At 38.9% G+C, this 12,892-nt stretch overlaps 1 protein-coding gene and 1 long non-coding RNA gene across 2 annotated transcripts; one reads left to right on the top strand and one right to left on the bottom strand.

Moving 5' to 3' along the window:
- Positions 1–72: 72 nt before the first annotated feature.
- On the bottom strand, positions 73–12,613 carry epha2a (eph receptor A2 a). The gene is made up of 17 exons (XM_060868157.1): positions 12,449–12,613; positions 11,932–11,999; positions 9,851–10,514; positions 5,699–5,854; positions 5,227–5,559; positions 4,977–5,104; positions 4,715–4,892; positions 4,487–4,589; positions 4,231–4,286; positions 2,828–2,947; positions 2,415–2,600; positions 2,222–2,283; positions 1,912–2,121; positions 1,622–1,771; positions 1,204–1,397; positions 908–1,063; positions 73–786 (listed from the first exon to the last, which is right to left on the bottom strand). The coding sequence occupies exons 1-17, from the start codon at positions 12,522–12,524 to the stop codon at positions 675–677; spliced, it is 2,952 nt and encodes a 983-aa protein (XP_060724140.1). The 5' UTR covers positions 12,525–12,613; the 3' UTR covers positions 73–674.
- Positions 6,733–10,570, top strand: LOC132844578 (uncharacterized). The gene is made up of 3 exons (XR_009648354.1): positions 6,733–6,744; positions 8,488–8,605; positions 10,296–10,570. It is a non-coding gene; the product is annotated as an uncharacterized LOC132844578 (long non-coding RNA).
- Positions 12,614–12,892: the final 279 nt, after the last annotated feature.

The raw sequence follows: 12,892 nt of genomic DNA, 5'->3' as shown, positions 1-12,892 counted from the left end.
TATTTTGCTAGGCTAAGACTTCTCTCTTCGGCAATGTGGAAAAACGTAAATAGGCATCATGGATTAAATATCAGCATTTAATAATATCATTTAATATTTATACACATTAGACAACAGCTTTACAAACAGTCAATAAATAAACAAACAGACAATAAATATTAAATAATCGAAAAAGAGCTGAATTAATATATGTAAACATACTGTCTCTCATAATGGTATAGAAAATGCCATTTGGTTTAAAAGTTATACTACTAAAAAGAATTACAATGGGTTATTGTTTTTGCAGAACCTATAGCTCCCTTACCACCTTCCCTTAACATATGTTCTGCAGTTCCACACTATTGCTGTGCAATTAAACTAAAAAAAAAAAAAAAAAAAGCTTTACTTTCAATTTGACCAGCATTTGAAATTAGGGCACACAACAAGGTTCTTTCAAAAGAATGTATACAATTACAAAATGCACAAGAGTGAAAAAATAGCAGTAAAAATATCAGTCTATATTCAGTCATTGTTCAATTGATAATTGGTACATTTATCTACAATGGCACTCTATTTCAGTAGTGAGCAGAATTCTGGATATTTGCAAACCAGCCTGTTGCAAGTTCTTCTGAGGCCAGATTGGCCGTGCTCATTAAGAGTTTAGTAAAATGCAGTTCTGGTGTAGAATCTTAGTTTTACACTGAAAAGACATCCACTGGACCTTCAGTGGGCTCCTGAAGACCCAGAATGCTGTAGGCCATTCTTTTCTGATGACCTGGTAACCGCACACCAATCTTTTTCAAATCACTGTAAGAGATAAACGATGAGTGAAATTAGTATAAAATAATGATAAAGATTATAGTGTCACATAATTAACTGATTTGTTGAAGGTATGTATGTAGGGCTGCCTGTGCTTTTGTTTACTTACTCAATCTTCAAGTGCAACACCTGCCCCATGGTTGTAATTCCAGCATGTGCAAAGGCTTCTTTATACTGGTTCAACTTCATAGACTCTAACCATTCATCCACAGACATAAAGGGGCTGCCATCATTTCCACTAGTGTTGGGCAGGCGAATGCACACTCTGCGGGAATAAAATGTAATTAGGATTTTTAAACACCTCACACAGTCTGTTTTTGTTCCATAATCAAGCCATCTGCATTATTTGTTCAACCATGTATAAAATTTTTATTTCTCCTACATAACATGAGCTATGACACTTACCGTAGGTCTATGTTGGCAATTGCTGTAAGGGACTCTGGGCTGCGCAGATGATTGTCCAGCACATTGAGGACATCAAAGAAGCATGGACGTTTTGAGCGATCCTGCATCCAGCACTGCAGCATTAATTCATAAATAGCAGATGGACAGTCCATCGGTGCCGGCAGCCTGAAACCTTCATGTATGGCCTTCATAACCTAAAATGTAAAGAGAAAATAAGGTCACCTTCCTGTTCTTTAAATCTACACCCAGTAAATAAGGAATGACTAACAATGACTAACAAATTTATCCTTGAATGCACATATCTCTATACACAGCCTGTATATTCATAGAATAACCCCGTGGTACATATTTGGCTTTGTGTATTTCTATAATGTACCTTAAGTAAAATTATGTAAAGTTCAGTGTCAAAATGATGTACCTCATGGTTGCTCATGTCCCAGTAGGGTCTCTCTCCAAAAGCCATCACCTCCCACATGACAATACCAAAGCTCCACACATCACTGGCAGAAGTGAACATCCTGTTTGCAATGGCTTCTGGTGCTGTCCAACGAATGGGAATCTTTCCTCCCTAAAAATAAAAATAAAAACAGATTATATAACTAAAGTGTGTTAAGGACCCTTTCTACAGTATGTATATAGAACAGTACTGTCATTATGTACATGTGTATTAAAAACCACTGTATTAAACATTACTACGAAGTAGCTTACACTAGTGGTATAGGTGCCTTCAGGATAGTCTTCCAACACACGTGAAAGGCCAAAGTCTGACACTTTGCACTCCAGGTTGCCATTTACCAGGATGTTGCGTGCAGCAAGATCTCTGTGTACGTATTTTAAATCTGACAGATACTTCATCCCTGCTGCAATGCCACTAAGCATGCTCACCAACTGGTATGAGGACAATTCCTCATCATGGTCCTACACATTAGAAAAGAGTGATAATTATTTATATGATAGAAACAGAAATATCACAATACAAGAAATCTGAACAACATGAGGCTTGTGGTGTTGAACATACCCGCAGGTACTGATCCAGAGCTCCATTTTCCATGTACTCTGTGATGATCATAGCATGCTTGACTGAAATGAAAATCACAGAAATATCCAATTAGCATATGACAACACATTAATCAGACAATGTCGTATGACATGCTTTACATGTTAAATGACTCGGCTGAGTGGGTGCATTGTGAGCCATGGTTGACACGTACATTTGGTGACAACCCCCTCCAAGTGTATGATGTTCTTATGCGAGAACTGGCCCATGATGCTGGCCTCACTCAGGAAGTCCTGCCTCTGCTTTTCGGTGTAGACATGTCTTAGTGTCTTTATTGCAACAACCACTTCATTACGGCCTGGTAGCTTCAGGACACCACGAAATACTTCACCAAACTCTCCTATGGGACCAAAAAAGTGGCAGAATATGTGTACTGCTTTTGTATATAACATTAATATGAATAGAAAGTAATTCAGTGTACTGCATGACTTGTGCCAAAACATATGGGCAATTTGAATTATTGTGAATAGAATAACATTCCAACTCCAACTCCAATGTAGAAGCACTAAAACAGTATTTAAGTATGGGATATAATAATAATGATAATGTAATTATTTGCAGGATTACCTGCTCCGATAACTTTCTGCTTAGTAATGTGTCTAGGGTGAATTTCACTGGCAAACTTAAGGATTGCAGTGCAGGGGTCCTCATAGGTATGTGGGTCCACATAGGTCTTCAGATGGTTTTCTGTGGCACAGGAAGAGAGCATGTGATATGTTACATGGTAAACTGTAGCCTAAGTAAAAATTTATATATATATATATATACACACAACACTGAAGAAATGACACTTTACTACAGTATAAAGTAGTGAGTGTAAAGCTTGTATAACAGTGTAAATTTTCTGTCCCCTAAAAATAATTCAACACACAGCCATTAATGTCTAAACCGCTGGACACAAAAGTGAGTACACCCCTAACTGAAAATGTCCAAATTAGGTCCAAAGCGTTAATATTTTGTGCGGCCACCAATCTCCATGATGACATCACAGAGCTGGTGGATGTTAGAGACCTTGTGCTCCTCTACCTTCCTTTTGAGGATGCGGCACAGATGCTTAATAGAGTTTAGGTCTGGAGACATGCTTGACCAGTCCATCACCTTTACCCTCAGCTTCTTTAGCAAGGCAGTGGTCATCTTGGAGGTGTGTTTAAGGTCGTTATCATGTTAAAATACTGCCCTGTGGCCCAGTCTCTGAAGAGAGAGGATTATGCTCTGCTTCAGTATGTCACAGTACATGTTGGCATTCATGGTTCCCTCAATAATCTGTAGTTCCCCAGTACCGGCAGCACTAATGCAGCCCCAAGCCATGACACTCCCACCACCATGCTTGACTTTGATTGATAAACCAAATAAGTGTATCTTTGATTCATCAGACCACAGGACATGGTTCCAGTGATCCATGTCCTTAGTCTGCTTGTCTTTAGCAAACTGTTTACGGGCTTTCTTGTGCATCATCTTTAGAAGAGGCTTCCTTCTGGGACGACAGCCATGCAGACCAATTTGATGCAGTGTGTGGCAATCGTCTTATAACCTACGCCATCTTTAAGTAGAGCAACAATTCTTTTTTCTCTCTGATCCTCAGAGAGTTCTTTGCCATGAAGTGCCATGTTGAACTTCCAGTGACGAGTATGAGTGAAAGCGATAACACCAAATTTAACACACCTGTTCCCCATTCACACCTGAGACCTTGTAAAACTAACAAGTCACATGACAGAAAATGACTAATTGGAAACAATTTTAACATTGGAAACATTTTTTCACTTCGGGGTGTACTTACTTTTGTGTCCAGCGGTCTAGATATTAACGGGTGTGTGCTGAGTTATTTTGAGAAGACAGCAAATCTACACTGTTATACAAGCTTTACACTCACTACTTTATATTGAAGCAAAGTATCATTTCTTAAGTGTCGTCACATGAAAAGATATAATAAAATATTTACAAAAATGTGAGTGGTGAGAACTTTATCATACCTGGACAGGAGAAGTAGTTGCCCCCTGTTCTCTGTCGGGTGCGTGTATTAAGCCTCCTGTTAACAGAAAGGGCAGAGTCAAAATTATATTTGCACATCAAACTTGTACTGTAATGAGACAAGCTTTATGTTTTCATACTGAGCTTTAATGTAAACAGATCACAGGATGGAAAGGGTAAGGCTGGCTTTGAGGAGGAAATATAATAAGAACATAGTGAGGAGGAGAAAAAAGAAGAAAGCACGAAGACTTCTCTAACCTTTTGTGTAGAAATAAAATGACCACCACGATAAGCAACATAGCTCCGCCTCCAGCAATGGCTCCCATGACAATCATGGAACTGCCCTGTGCATATGACTCAGCTGTTGGACAGATACAAGGCATCTGGTTACACACAAATCTCTACACAATTCTCTCTCTGTATTAATTTAGGACAAGAATATTGCCAAGCACACACACATAAACCTGCACACATTAATATATTTACCTATGGGCAGGGTCTCAAATTCGTATTCTGCACTCTGGCTGCTAGGATGGCCCTCTGTTGTTAAAGTCTGAACACGGAATACATACTTAGTGCCAGATAAGAGGTCTCTAATCTGAACCAAGTTCTTGTCCAACCTCAGAACATTGTACGTGGTGACGTCCTGGACTCCATTATTTTCCTTTTTAAAAAGAGACATCATAAACCCATGTGAAACAAGAAGCAAACAGATTTTGTGATCAAACACTGTGATTCATCTGCATACCTTTATGCGGTACATAAGCTCGTACTGAGGAGAATGATGAGAAGCTGTGTGTTGATCCACAGCCCAAGACAAAGTAAGACTGCTAGGGGTACGATCTACTACTCTGAGAAATGTTACCTTGGCAGGCTCTGTGATAAGAAAGGCATAAAAGAGTTTTTAAACATTTCTCTTGCTAACATATTACTGTTTAATTTTATTTAATACACAAACACCTACTCGTACTGAAAATGTGATGAGCTGAAGTTTATACCTGTAAAGTGTAAAACAGTGGTGATGCTGTCCACAGATTTTTGAGGGCTCAAATGGGACACTCCATTTAATGCTTCCACTTTGAACGTGTAGTTAATGTGAGGATCCAGCTCACTGACTATAACCTCCGGTTTTTGTAGAGATGTATGTGTAGGCTCGAAGTGCACCCTCCCTCCACACGGTGCACACGTGGCACCATTACAATGCTCACACTCCACATTGTATACAACGTCATTCCTGCCGCCTGTATTAGATGGCGGTCTCCAGGTCAGCAGTAAGCTCCCTGCTGTTAGGCGAGGGGTGGACTTGAGATCTTCTGGTGGAGTAGGTGGACCTGAGGGAGTGACAGATTGCAAGAGTGAAGAACTGAAAGCTATCTGTACATAAAAAAAGGCAAACAAATTTATGAACAAATCTTGTGAAAACAGGGAGTGGGAAGTGTTAACTCAAGTTCTGCAGCAGGAAACACTTACTAGAACATGGAGCAGAGCTGGGGTCAGTGTCTGCTCGGAAAAATCCTTCCAAACAGGGACAATGAAGCGCACCAGGGCCTGAGTGCTGTGTGTTTGCTGGACAGACTTCACACAGCTGGTTAGAATCTGAGCTCTTGTAGTAGCCTCTACCACATGCTAAAAAAAAAGACAGGATAGGCGAGTTTTGAAACAGGTCATTCAGCTAGGCAAGAGCAAACTGTGAACATAAATCTAGCAAAACATCTCATATGTATCTTTCCCATACTACATATTTGCCACTTTTTGAATTAAGATTATTGAATCTTTCTATCTTATCACATGGTAGGCAAGACTGGAAGGGGTTAATTAAGAGTCTTAGTTAAGTTTCATCAGACTCAACATCTATTTAAGTGACAGAGCTGCAGGAGTCCGCTGTTATCCCCTCTCCCCATTTGAGGGGAACAATAGGGCAAAAAGATTCACACCAACTAAGCTACGGGCAGGATGAATCCGTCAATGACGACACAGCATATACTTATTAAGACAACAGACCTGTGGTGATTCTTGCTTGAACAAAAGCAAAGCAGTTACAGGCATGTGAAAAAAATACATTCAAGCAAGATTAAGTGCTGAATAAAAGCAGGCAAACAGAAAGGTTTTAAGCCCTGCAGGTGAGCTATAGAGCACTGTGTAGATGTTAGTTGGACAAAACAGGATGTGGGAATTGTAAGTTTGTATAGGCTTCATCCTCTCCTCCTTTCCTTCCTGTGTCGAGGGATGAGAACATGCTAGCGCAGAGTACAGGAATCCAGAAAAGAAGGAACGACACAACACTAACAATCACCAAAAAGAGGATGTAGGGTTCATACTGAAGCATGTGAGCAGTACAAAGAATTGTTAGGTGGTGATATATGTACATTTAATGACCATAAGAAACTCATAAGCTTGCAAAAAAAATTCTGAGGAGGAGTGGTGGTGATGGGGGATCTTTTGAATGAGTGTGTGACCACCCAGGGGTCAGTCTTTCAGCCTGTGTTTTGAGGAAAAGAGTTGGTGTTTGACGAGCGGTAGGTGGTGTATACGTGCGTGTGTGTGAATGGGGACTTGCTCTTAGGGATTGCTGACAGCAGTTCTCTCAAGGGGATTTTCTGTGGGGGTTTGTGTATTTGCTATGTGTTTGTGTTGAAGAGAGTATGAATAGAGGAGGGGGAGGGGGAGTGGAAGACATGCTCGCATAAGAAAAGCTGCCTCCCTTTCTATGCTGTTTGAAGTCAGAAGTGAGCGGAAAATCTCCCACTCCATTCTTCAACCCTAACGTCCGTATCTGTTCCGAGCAAGAAGCTTTGCTGAAAGCTATCTATCTGATCATAAAACAAGCTAAACTGATTTAATGCTGCTTGTCCTGCACTGTAGAACAAAGAATTCACTTTCAAAAGTTCTTGGAAGTTACAAAGTCAACAAGCCCACACACAACTTTACGAATATGTGACAGATTACTCGTAATGCTTTTAATGTCACAGCCAGAAACTCATGCAGAACGTGTGAGCTTTGGCTACAACAGAAAAGTATTTACTTTGACTCCACTGTGGATGACTACAGCTCTGATGAACATCACTGGCACTGTGTAGGAAGATGTGTGGAAAAATGACTGTGTGTTGTAACACAAAATAAATGAGTTGTTTTTGTTGTTATCTCCTAGCAGTTTGATCCATGTGACGGAAGACTGATAATAAGATAAGGGTAAGAAATTGTACAGATTTGGCGCTCTGAAGTGATTTTATCACAACACACCACACAAAGACTCTAGTCAGTATCATGTGGGTGGAAGAGTCAACAGTTAAAAAGACACCGTTGTAAAGTGCTTTGGAAATTAAAAGTTCATTTTCAAACAAATTACTGGTCTTGAACGACATAGCAGTGAGCTATTTTTCTAACCTACTAACATTATCTTAACATAACACATCTCATTAGAACAAGCTGGAGACACACCTATGACTACTCATTACACTAATCTCTCCTAATCTCTTGATGTCATTGTTTATGGAGCCTTATCTGTGTTATAAACGAGTCATTATAATGAAGCAGGGAGGGAGCCGGACGTTCCATCATAAATCAATGAAATGCTTCCATAAAAAATCTGATGGCCTAAATACTCTCTGATCTCTGGGAAACAGAAACATTAAACAGCCACATGACCCCCTAAATTCCCCTACTCATTATCGCTGTAAATCTACTAATTAGTCACCACCCCCACTCTAGCCTTCATCCAATCACAGGAGGGCCTGATGAAGACTGGCAGGTGGCGATAAGCCCGGAAGAACAGAAGTGGCACACAAAGAGCTGATCGTAAAACTCCGATGAGAACAATGTCGCCAGCAATATTATTGTCTCTATAGTTGTTTAGATGTAAACACCTTCTCTTTCACTGAAAGCCTGAAGGCCTTCTGCTCAAGGGTAGTTCAGCTGACCCAATTTGCTTTAATCTTTACAGCCCTTTAACAATTTGAATGCTGTAAACCATAAAGTGTTAAGTGAGTAACATAAAAAAATCAACACAATATAATAGAAAGCATTCAATTTAGGAACTAAGAAAGTGTTTGAACAAATAAAATCTAAAATGTGTGAATTCTGGTCTGTACGTTTGTTCCTGACCTGTACTATTGTACAATGATAACAAGATGCCCCTCTCATAATCACATTCCTCCCCCAAAAATCCTCATTCAACCATCCAAATAAGATGTCCAAAAAAACATTTAATCCTGGAAAAACTGAAATGTCAGAAGTTTCAGAATCTTCTCTTTTTTCCACAGACCTGCATACCAGTAAATCCTCCCAATCCCTGAAGAAACCCGCATCCGTTTCAGGTGCAGCCTGATGGGTCATGTTAATGCACCAGAAGTCCGGGTCTCTAGAACATTCCTTCCTGAGGTTTGCCCTTTCTTTTTTATTTCAATACATAGTTGCTGCATGTTAGGAGAATCACATCACTTTGTGTGTATTCAACAAAGCAGTCAAGAGATTTGTATGACTTTTTATTGTTTGCAAGTGTAGGGCAATAATCTTAATGCCTTACAAATTTTGAAACAAACAAAAAAAAATAACAACTACAAACAACAATTAAAATTTGTAAAATGCGGTTTTGCTTTAAGAAGCTGACTTAACAATCCCTCCTTTATCTTTGATAGGATTTAGGCTTACAGTTAGTCAGCATGAGAAAACCTACTTTTCAACACCATGGACTAAACCTATATTTCTCACCATTACAAAAGCCATCCAGAGACCTGAAGCCCTCAATTACATGATAACATGAGTCAGTGTAGCAAGGGTGTGCCAAGCCTTCCCTGTAATCTGTGGTAAAGTGTAGTCATAGAAACACACATACAGAAACATGGTAGTATTCAGGTAATGTTAGATCTTTCCACTGAGTCATATCAGCTGCCGGATGACATGAGAATTCACACTAGACAAACGGCATAAAAATCCCACCCGAATTCCTAGATCCTTCTATCATGTAAGCCATAAATGGACTAACTCGGCTTATTCACTAAAGATTTTGTCAGTTTTTTCCCCTTTATTTTGTTTCATGCTAAAAAGTATTTAGGATTCTATTCATTTTCTTGTATGATGGGACTTTACAAAGCCAGTTCTAACATTATTATCTTTCCACATAGATACATCAACAGACACACACACTTCCTCGCTGGTACCTTGGTCTCTTTAAGCTTCCTTCCTAAACCAATAAACTCTCATGCAGATCTGAAATAAAATGCAAGCAGGTGAGAGGGTGTGGACAAGACTCACATTCCTTTACACTGAAGTCGTGTTCTCTGTCTCCAGTGTGCTCACAGGCAACTTGTTAGACAGCTCTTTGGTAATAGCATGGCACACTAAGGCATCTTAGCAGACACACTTACTCAGAAACACACGCTGACAGCCCACCCACAAAGCCCAGCAGTTGTTTCTCAACCATCAACCCACTAACTGCTTTACAAGGTTTTTTTAATTAGAACTCAACCTTGATTTAAGAGGAATCAGTGGCTCAAAATAAAAGTCAGCCATAAACTACAGTGCTTTTACAACAGAAATAAAAAAAAGAAATAGTGTGGTATTTCTCCCACTGTAAAACAGTATTCCAACATGACCCCACACACTGCACAATTATAACCAGCTTACCTTGGCATGTCTGTCCCTCAGCCTGATAGCCGGCTTTGCAGAAGCACTGCCCGACCGGTACAACCCACTCTCCTTCAGCAGTGCAGTACATGTGTGGCTTTGCCTGGCCGACAGTGACTGCGTTCTCCACACATGTTCCCCCAACCTCAGTTACAGCTTTTGCAGTCACACACTCAGGAAAAGTTGCCAGGTTGAGCTGAATGGGTGGACAAGTGGTGTAGAACACCTTCACATTTAACAGAGCCACACAGGCACCCACGTCTTGAAAAGCCAGGTAGAAGCCTTTCTTAGATAGTGATCCGATGCTCTGTGTCTCCACGTTCGCCCTCAGTAATGGTCGTCCACCAGCACTGTTTGCTGTAATTTCATCTGGGGCCACTGTGGTGATCTTATTAAACTGATGTTTCTGGAAACTGGTGCCCACGTCCTTGTCCGTTTCATACAGGTGAAGGCTGAAGGTCTCACGGCAAGAGGTGGACGCGCCATCAAAAGTGTTGCAGTCACGGACAATGAAACGCATCTCAACAAAGACAAGAGAGGCTTCAGAAGGACGCTGGATGAAGGTGGTACGAAGCCAATTGTTCTGTGCGGTATTAGTGGCCACATTACACACACTATAGGTGTAAAAGAGGGAGCTATTCACTACTGCCTGGACAATTTCCCACTGAGATACAAAAAGAAGGCAGAAGGCAAATGGAAACATTTGAAATTAATACACAGTGTACAAATATTAATTATGAGTACATTAGGTTTTACATTCTACAATGTATGAAGACAATTGAGCAAAGGATAATTACATATTTACATATACTATTTTAATAGTCATTTCATATATTTCATAATTTATTATATTGCAAATATTCTTATGTAGAATAAAAATGGTCAACAGTTTTGATAGATTTTGTATTTTCCCACGATGTTGCATACTACAGTTTGTAACAGACATGTGGGTGTGGGATTTACATGTCTAGGCATGTCTGTTTCTAGACCTACAAAAGGTGTATCAAATGAAGGAAAGAGAAACCATCCTTGATGAAATGTATGAATTTAATATTCTTTCTTTTGTTATCCTTAGTTATAAACCTTCCACTTCCCTCTGCTTCCCTAAAAGCAGTTGAACAACGTATCAAGACAGGCATGCAAACCTCAAAGGCCTTGTGTGGACACAGCGGCTCAAGAGCTCAGAGATGCCAGGCAAGGCCTTCAACATCAGAACAAGAAAATGACAGGACTACTCTGTGCAAAGGAGTAATTAAACCCCTCTCACCCCCACCCTGAGAGTGTGAATGCCTTGAACTTGCCCTCAAACCTATACAGTCATCTGCTAGGCTCTGTAAGTTTAAGAGAACAAATTTGGTGTGTAAATCTCTCATGAGGCCCTGGAGCCACAGAAGGAATCTACAGACGATTCTTTTGATCCCAACAGCTCATATAAGTAAAACAGCTCGCCACTGCCTCTGACCTTGTCTCCATTTCCTCCAGTTCCTCAGAAAGGAAACTGCATGACTAAAGAAGACCGTACACTCCCTCTAACCCGGGGCTTTGGTGTCTTTCTATTCCTACTGTATAACTGTGTTCATAGAATCTATCTGTTATACCATAAATGTCTATTCACATTACTAAATATGAAATATGTTTATATCATTTTTAAATTGATAAAGAGTATTAAAGCAATATAGAAAACAGATAAGGAAAATGTTAATATACAAATATAAAGAAAAATATATGATAAGTTATTACATGTGTTTTATATATAGACCCAGACATAGAACAAATAGAAAAGAAGTTTAGAAGTCATAAAAAAAAAAGTAATATTACAGACCATATACAATATGAATATCTGGGAACTGGGGTCTATGACTCAACTTTAAAACGTGAAGTTTTTTTTATAAGCCTACACCTACTCAATTCAATTTATTTGTTTATTATTATTATTATTATTATTATTATTATTATTATTATTATTATTATTTTGCCTATTTGTGTTTATATGTGTATTTATTTATTTTTTGAAATTATACTTATACAATATTCCAGTATACAATAAAACTCCTGTTGAATCTGATAATAATTCTACTCACCCCTCCTTCATTTGGTGACGTCAACCAGCCCAGTTCATCTCCAGACCCCTCCATGTCTAGCAGAATGTCTAAAAGAAAATAGTGTTATAAAATAAATTCAAATAAAACCACATAAACTACTTTGGGTGTTGACTTTTATCTGTTTCATTTGGAGTATAATAATAGCTGTATTTTTTAAACAAATATAAAATGAAAAAAAAAAAAAAACAAAAACCAATATTGACCACTGGTGATACTCTGGAATTGAATTTAATATTAAAATTTAATTTGAATTTAATATTTGAATTTGAATTTAATTTGAATTTGATTTAAAAAAATATTAATGTAATTATAAACACATAAAATACTTCATTTAAAGACCAGCATTCAGTAAGTGAATCTATTTACTACAGTGTAAATAACATAATATGGTTATGTAGAATATGTTATAAAGGTATTTTACAAGTAAGACTAGACATTAATAATTTTTTTAAATGTACATTTAAAAAGACTTTAAAATGAAGTATTTACTACTTACGTTTCTTTGCTTGGATTAGAATAAATATGCTGTTAATAAATAAATAAAAGAAAAACGAGCCAAATTGGAGTTCCATTTTAGTTCCTTTTCTGCTATGTGAACATTTGCTGTAGTCGACAGGCGGTGCGTCCGACACGCGCGCGCAACTTTTCCGTACTGCGACCTCGTAGCGACTCATTCATGAGGAATTGAATGACATTAGCTCCGCCCATTGGAATGTTGCCTCAGTGATCAAAAAGGAGTGGGCGGAGTTCGTGCAGAGCGCGTGGGCGAAAGGCGCTGGAGCTAGAGATGAGAATTTCGGATCTTTTCAGTGAGTCAGATCATTTGACTCAGCTCACAAATAAGAGCCGATTCTTAAGATAAACGTTTGACCAGTGATTATTCTTCGTCAAGCTATTGTGACGTTTACGTTTTTATCTCTATACCCTCTTATATTTCTCA

This window comes from Tachysurus vachellii, chromosome 4 (genome assembly GCF_030014155.1).
Source record: "Tachysurus vachellii isolate PV-2020 chromosome 4, HZAU_Pvac_v1, whole genome shotgun sequence".
NCBI lineage: Eukaryota > Metazoa > Chordata > Actinopteri > Siluriformes > Bagridae > Tachysurus > Tachysurus vachellii.
The sequence above is the reverse complement of the archived record's forward strand: the minus strand, read 5'-3'. Positions and strand labels throughout refer to the sequence as shown.

What these genes read in the sequence shown, in the direction of transcription:
- epha2a (XM_060868157.1), bottom strand. Translation starts at nt 12,524, where the DNA reads ATGGAACTCCAATTTGGCTCGTTTTTCTTTTATTTATTTATTAACAGC. An exon ending in CAGCTCTGCTCCATGTTCTA is followed by an intron (nt 5,560 to 5,698) that starts GTAAGTGTTTCC and finishes TCACTCCCTCAG; the next exon opens with GTCCACCTACTCCACCAGAA. An exon ending in CAACTACTTCTCCTGTCCAG is followed by an intron (nt 2,948 to 4,230) that starts GTATGATAAAGT and finishes CCTGTGCCACAG; the next exon opens with AAAACCATCTGAAGACCTAT.